This window comes from Arachis ipaensis, chromosome B09 (assembly GCF_000816755.2).
Source record: "Arachis ipaensis cultivar K30076 chromosome B09, Araip1.1, whole genome shotgun sequence".
NCBI lineage: Eukaryota > Viridiplantae > Streptophyta > Magnoliopsida > Fabales > Fabaceae > Arachis > Arachis ipaensis.
The window spans coordinates 6566808-6574385 of record NC_029793.2 but is presented as its reverse complement, the minus strand read 5'-3'; the positions used below and the strand labels follow the sequence as shown (position 1 = coordinate 6574385).

General features: G+C 36.6%; 2 protein-coding genes across 2 annotated transcripts; both read right to left on the bottom strand.

The window, feature by feature from the left end:
* LOC107614719 lies at positions 1342 to 2772 on the bottom strand. Its single transcript, XM_016316861.1, has one exon. It carries the CDS (start codon positions 2770 to 2772, stop codon positions 1342 to 1344), a length of 1431 nt encoding a protein of 476 aa, XP_016172347.1.
* Positions 4508 to 7578, bottom strand: LOC107614721 (heat shock cognate 70 kDa protein-like). The gene is made up of 2 exons (XM_016316862.2): positions 7199 to 7578; positions 4508 to 6217 (listed from the first exon to the last, which is right to left on the bottom strand). The coding sequence occupies exons 1-2, from the start codon at positions 7416 to 7418 to the stop codon at positions 4596 to 4598; spliced, it is 1842 nt and encodes a 613-aa protein (XP_016172348.1). The 5' UTR covers positions 7419 to 7578; the 3' UTR covers positions 4508 to 4595.

Genomic DNA, 7578 nt, shown 5'->3' with positions numbered 1-7578 from the left:
GAATGTTAATTTTGTTGTCAAATTCTATATTACCTTTAAAATTTTAGCGTAATTGAGTCTAATTTCTACATTTTGAAATGAATTTACCTAAAAAAATTAATATATAAATCACATTATTATTACAAAATTATTTTTTTAATATAATTAGTGGTGCTTATTTGAACCATTAAATTTAGCTTCTAATGATATTAAAGTCAACGTATTTTATTATCTTGTGCCTTCAAAGAATTTACACGACTGACATAAAAATATAACAATTGAAAAAAATTCATTACAATGGGTATATTCATTTTAATAAATATTTTTCTATCTAATACTATAAAAAAATACATTGACCACTTTGAATTGTTACAGGTCAACTTCTATCCAGAGTAGTAGAATGCTCAAACTGAGATATATTAATCAAATAAACAATCAATAAAACACTCATCCGTACTTTCTCATTTTGGATACATTTATATATAAAATAAAGGGCAATTTACGCAACTAAATTGTTTGATCCTCAATATTACGCAAATACATTGTTTCAGTTTTTAATACGCAAATGCATTGTTTCTATATTTTATGTAAACCGCTACTGGCAGTAGCGGTTTATAGGTGTGCATAAACCGCTACTGCCTGCCGCGGTTTATGTGTGAGTGTGTGTGTGTGTGTGTAAATCGCTGCTGGCAGCAGCGGTTTACGTGAGTGTGTGTGTGTGTGTGTAAACCGCTACTGGCAGTAGCGGTTTACGTGTGTGTGTGCGTGTGTGTAAACCGCTACTGCCAGTAGCGGTTTACGTGTGATGCTTTGCCTATATAAACCGTGGTTGTAGCCGCGGATTATGTGTTTAGAAGGCTTGAGGAGTTTTCTAGAGAGAGGAAATTGTAGAGAGAAGTCAGAGCAAGTTGTGAGCGGGCCCGAGGTTCCTCAACAGCGACTTCTGGCGAGTTATCATGGCAGGCAGGAACCTGTACCGACTGAACGGTGTTGCGCATATTGCCGGTTCTATTGGTGACGAGGTTAGTTAATATTTATTTTTTTCTAGTCTTTGCATATCTTAGTCAGAAAAATTGTAGGTTAGGTAGACGAATTAGAATTTATAGATTAATTGTTGTAGTTTGAATTTACGATTCGCATGTTAGGATGTTAGTTCACTAATCTTGGTTTAGTGTTTTTAGTTTTTCTTGGTTAGTTATAGATATGCCTAGTTACCTGAAATTCAATTCCATTTAATGAATGTTATGCTAATTAATGTTGGTTTAGTTAAGGGAACGGGATAGTTGACATTAGTGAATTATTATAGTTTGTTTAGGATATTTGTATGATATGAAGTTTTAAATTTTAAATCTTTACAATATTTTAAAATTTCTGGATGTTAATAAGTAAATTATTTGTGTCGTCGATGCTTATCAGCGGCTTACAGTGGCGGAAAGCCTGAATACACGGAGGAAACGTCCAGAACATCCGATGAAAGAAGACTCTATCCTCGTCAACTTGGTCACCCACCCTAACCGGGGACGTCTTCAATAGAGCAATCGAACCTTCCATCGTGCATGTGACCCCAAGAATCCACCGAGGCAGATCAGCATATGACTCCTCCCAATCGCCATATATTTGCGCTACTGCCTTCTGCTTCGCCAACCACACCTTCCGATAACTAGGCATGAATCCATAAGTCGCCTCCGTTGCCTCTTGCAACACCTTAATAGACACCGACGCATCAGCTCGAACCAATGGATAGATTCTCGCACATATAACATGATAATCAAGCTGCTTGTGGTCGCTTGATATCGATGTGGCCATACACGTGTGCGGACCGTTGTACCTCCTAACCTCCCATGTGCTCTTCCTTTTCCGCATGACTATCCGAATCAACCATGTGCACCCGTTACCAAACTCCTTGCATCTCCCTTGGTATTTCAGGTTGTCGGACTCCATAACCTTGTACTCAACTCCACGCCGAATACTGTAATCCTTCACACTCAACACGGCTTCCTCTTTACTCTGGAAGGATTGGCCAATCTGAAATTCAGACATATTTGTCCCATCATGCATCCCCTGCCCATCAAATGTTGCATCAGCATTCTGCTGTTGGCCGATGGCTTCCAAGTTCAAAGAAGAGAGGTGGGGAGGGTACTCCTGTGTTGCAGAACCGGAACATCCATGGGCTGAACGTCCGCCTCTTGGAATATCATCATCACTGTCCCCACCAATATCGACAGGCTCCTCATCTAAATCATCGTCAAACAGTGCATTCTCAACCCGATCCGGTCCGGCATCGCATTCAAAATCAAGAACAACAGGACCAACATATGCATGAACAGCCCCAGCACGTTCGGGCTCCGGATTCGGAACTGCCACTGCTAACACAGACATCGATGTTGAGGCACCACCGGCTGGGGTCGACTGAGGATTAGGGGCCGATGCCCCTGAGCTATCCACACCATCTTCCAACTTTGCAAACAGCTCAGTTACCCTCACCTCCGGAAAACTACGCCTGCAGTGAAACAAGACATGCAAGTCTTCATCCGACCCGATCACGAAGGTCTCATATCTCACACCAGTTGAGACAATATCAATGGGAATCTTGTAAAATAATTTTTTTACCCACTTCGTCCCACACACACCGAGCTTCCGTAATATGCTTTGCTTAATCTCCGCCAACGTATTCGAAGATCGGATAAAAACACTAAGCGGTTCTCTATCTGTGAATTTTACACCATGCCTTTTGCTCTTTTGAATTTTTTCAGAGCAGTGAACCAGAGCCACAAAACTATCCCCCCCCTCCATTTGTGAATAACACTCTACTTTTCCACATTTGGCCCCTCTATGGTTTATATAGGCAGCCCCATTCAGACACACACACGTAAACCGCTACTGGCAGTAGCGGTTTACACACACGCACACACACACGTAAACCGCTACTGCCAGTAGCGGTTTACACACACACACACTCACGTAAACCGCTGCTGCCAGCAGCGGTTTACACACACACACACTCACACATAAACCGCGGCAGGCAGTAGCGGTTTACATAAAATATAGAAACAATGCATTTGCGTATTAAAAACTAAAACAATGTATTTGCGTAATATTGGAGATCAAACAATTTAGATGCGTAAATTGCCCTAAAATAAATTATACATAAAGAAAAAAAAAGAAGAAAAGAAGAGTTGAAATAGCAAGAGCGATAAAAATTACGATTCTTATAATTTTATGTGGCCATTTATATATAGTAGACCAGACAACTATGATTATCTATCAAAATTAATTTGAATTTATTGCACTCAACTTGAATAAGTAAGAAATTATCTTATTTTAATTTAGTCCTTAATTCATGATTTGAATTTAGCTCAATATATATGATTTGATTTTATTTGATTTAATTATTAGTTAAAAATATTTCAATTGCCTATTTTATTCATAAATTTAATATTTTAGTGACTAATAAATTAATCAAATTAATTAATTAGTACAAAGAATAAATTTGATTTAATAAATTAAAAGAAATAAATTAAAAAATACTAACAGAATATTAAAATAAATAAATTAGGAAATACTACCAAATCAAATTGATATAAATTATAATAAATTATATGATATTTAAATATCTAATCAAATTAATTAGTTGATATAGTTAGTTTATCGTAATAACTTGTATTTAATGCGTTAAAAAAAATAAATCGAGAAACACTCTTAGAAGCATGCCACATCAGCTCCATCATTAAGTATAAAAATCCGATTTTTATATAATAGAATAGATAGATGTTAACTCAAAACTAGAACTTTTCATGAGTTGTGAACAAAAATTTTCTTCAAACGGTAACAAATTGAAGATATTAAGTTTTAAACTAAGCAATTTTGTGGATTAATTGAGACAAAACTTGCTCAAGTCCTTGTCCATTCCTGCATGGATTTCAGCTCAGCCTTAAGAAGCAAAAGGTCTTCGCAAATCCAAACCCATACTGGAAAGTTTTTCCTTGACATCATGAAATCTCTCTCTTTAAGCCTCAAGTTTGGGCAATAGTCACCACTTCCATCACCAAGACATATGATCCTTTTGTTCTCATCACCATCGTTGGATAGTGAATCTTGTATACTCTCTATGATTAAATATTGAATTGATTGAAAAACATGATTTAATTTGAATTTTTAAACATCTACTTGAATATAAAAGTTTAGAACCCCATCTCCATAGCCAAGTTAAAAATTATACAATGTGCACGAAACATATACTATAATTTTATTTAAAGATCTGCTATTGATAAATGAGTTGCTGGATACATAAAACGAGATTCGAACCCTCAACACTTGTTTAAGCGAACGAGTGAGTTAGCTACTCGACCAATTCAAGTTGGTTTTTACCAGAATATATAATAATAATGAAATAAGTGATCTTTATAAAGGAACATTTTTATAGTGCGTCCAATTCAGTCTAACGGATTAGCATTTACCACATTCAAAATCTACAAGACCTGTGCATAAAAAAACCTTTACAGAATGTATCTATCATCAACTCCAAATCTCCTACAGAAAATGTCAGTCATAAAGATTTGCATTACAAACAACATTAAAAATTCAACAAAAGTAAGATATGAGCAAAACTATCTAGTCTAAGCTATAATGGGCTCAAAAATGAGCTTAGATTCATTAAGACACTCGACAAACACATGAGTTTCTATGTTCTCCTTGTTACCATCATCAAGCAGAGTTCTAGCCTTAACAATTGCAGAATTTAGCTTCTTCTTATCTGCAGGACAAAGCTTAGAACCGATTAAGGCTTTCTCCATGTCATAGACATAATCATCCAAAGCATTCATTGCTTTGACCTTCTCAAGAAACTTGTCATCTTCAACCTTGTATCTCTCGGCTTCCTCAATGAGCCTTTCGATTTCTTCCTGCGACAATCTTCCTTTGTCATTTGTTATGGTAATCTGGTTTTTGATGCCAGTGGTCTTCTCCTCAGAAGTTACACTTAGGATGCCATCGGCATCTAAATCGAAGCATATCGACACAGGATGGTCTTTAGGAGCAGGAGGGATTCCTGAAAGTCTAAATTGACCAAGCAAGTTGTTATCGCTGGCTCTTGTCCTCTCACCTTCATAAATCTCTTCAAGCACAGACGATTGGTTGTCACAGGTCGTCCAAAAAGTCTTTGACTTCTTTACAGGAATGGTAGTATTCCTTGGAATCACAATGCCCATTACATCTCCTATTGTCGCTATACCAAGAGACAGAGGAGTAACATCCTGTAGCACCAAATTTGGGGCACTACTCTTAATGCCTCCATTCAACAAAGCAGCCGCAACAGCTGCGCCATATGCAACGGCTTCATCAGGATTGATGCTCGTAAAAAGCTCCTTTCCCTCGAAAAACTCTTGCAACAACTCCTGCACTTTGGGAATTCTAGAAGAGCCACCAACAAGCACTACATCATGAATACTTGATTTGTCCATTTCCGAATCAGAGATGCACCTATCTACCGTTTCCAAGCAGTGTCTAAAGAGGTCCATATTAAGTTCTTCGAACCTAGCACGCGTGATTGACGAATAGAAGTCGATTCCTTTAAAGAAAGCATCTAATTCAATGGTGGCAGTAGCAGAGTATGATAATGTCCTCTTCGCCTTCTCACAAGCAGTCCTCAGTCTCCTTAAGGCTCTGGCATTGCCACTAATGTCAACCTTGTTCTTTCTTTGGAATTCCTTAACAAAGTAACACACTATTCTGTTATCAAAATCCTCTCCACCAAGGTGAGTGTTTCCCGCAGTAGCCTTAACTTGGAAGACTTTACCCTTAATGGTAAGGAGAGATACATCAAAAGTACCACCACCAAGATCAAAGATGAAGATATTCCGCTCTCCTGTGCAATCGGATCTTTTGTCAAGTCCATATGCAATAGCAGCAGCCGTTGGCTCACTAATTATTCGCATCACATTGAGACCTGCAATGGCGCCAGCATCTCTGGTAGCTTTGCGCTGAGAGTCATTGAAATAAGCAGGCACTGTAATAACGGCCTCACAGACAGGTGACTCTAAGAATGCCTCAGCAATCTCTCGCATCTTAGTGAGAACCATAGATGAAATTTCTTCCGCAGAAAAGTGGATCTCCTTATCCTTGTATGTAACAACAATCATTGGTTTATCATCAATACCAACAGTGACCTTAAACGGCCACATCAGGATATCATTCTTCACAATTGGATCACTATATTTTCTACCGATCAATCTCTTAACATCTGAAGAGCAAAAGGAAAGATGATACAAGAAATCTTTAATTCTTTGAAGCCAAATATAAAATTACATAAAATTTAGTGCTGTATATGTCAAATTTTGAATGAATTTACAGGACAAGAATATTAGAGAGTCATTAGACAATGTCGGAGTTGTTAAAATAAAAAGAAATTGATAAAGTGATAAAATGAAAAATTAGACTAAAATAATAACTAGCAAGACATATATTTCATAAAAGTTATAAAATTAGTAATAATTAATCTTTTACTTTACTACTTTTCCATTTTTTTACCTTAGAAAATCCAAATTCATTGTTAGGTTACTAAAAATAATAACTAAAAATAATTGCCAGAAATAATAAATTACAATGATACTCTAATATTTCTCTCTTTAAGGAAAAACCCTCAGATGTACTAAACTACTAATACTGTATTTTCAATAGAGTTCAACAAGGAACGAATTTTTAGTAGTCAATTTCTTCCGCTAACATTCTTTTAAATTAATTTTTTAATCTTATATCTACAATTTTCTTATTTATCTCCTTCTTTTCCTTCCATCTAACAGTACTCTTAACTAAATCCCCACATTTTCATCTTTGGCCGCCAACCACCACCGCCGACCACCTATGTCCTAAACTTTAAATCCTTTCAAGGATAACGGTTAAAAAAGTTTTTGTAACAATAAAAAAAATGGTTGACGACCGATTGCTGTACATTTTCTTTTCAATAAGATTCTAACTTCACTTTCACCAAACAGTGAAGATGGATGGAGCATAACAATCCAGCAAAAAACACAGATTACAGCAAAAACAAACAAAAGAAAATAAGAATAAGAAGTAAAAGTCAAAGACAACGTGGAGTTTCTTACGTTATGATCTTTTTCATGTATCTAAAGATACATTGAGAAAAATAGTGTAATTTATAAAGCAAGAAAAAAACACATTCACAGATTGAAAGTAAGAGCTAAGAAGATTATTATTAGTGTACCAAAGACAGTGTTAGTTGGGTTAGCGGCAGCCTGGTTCTTAGCAGCATCTCCAATTAACCTCTGATTAGCAGTAAAAGCAACGTAGGAAGGTGTTGTTCTGTTGCCCTGGTCATTATGAATGATCTCCACGCGACAATGTTGCTCCTGCCATACGGCAACACACGAGTATGTTGTGCCAAGGTCGATTCCCACTGCATGTCCTTCGTTCTTTCTGGCCATCGTCGTTGGATTCACAACAAGCTAAGCGGAATCATCAAATCTTCTTAAACAAATCTAACTAATAGTAGGATTTGCAATTTAGAAGCCATTTTTTGGATATTTTTATCGTAACTCGCAAGTCTTGGTTTAACCACCACTTAATTAATTCTTTCATATTTTT

Excerpts from the sequence above, each read along its gene's own strand:
- LOC107614719 (XM_016316861.1), bottom strand. The coding sequence starts at position 2,772 with ATGGAGGGGGGGGATAGTTTTGTGGCTCTGGTTCACTGCTCTGAAAAA.
- LOC107614721 (XM_016316862.2), bottom strand. The coding sequence starts at position 7,418 with ATGGCCAGAAAGAACGAAGGACATGCAGTGGGAATCGACCTTGGCACA. Across the intron at positions 6,218-7,198 it reads CCCAACTAACACTGTCTTTG|ATGTTAAGAGATTGATCGGT; the intron begins GTACACTAATAA and ends TTTGCTCTTCAG.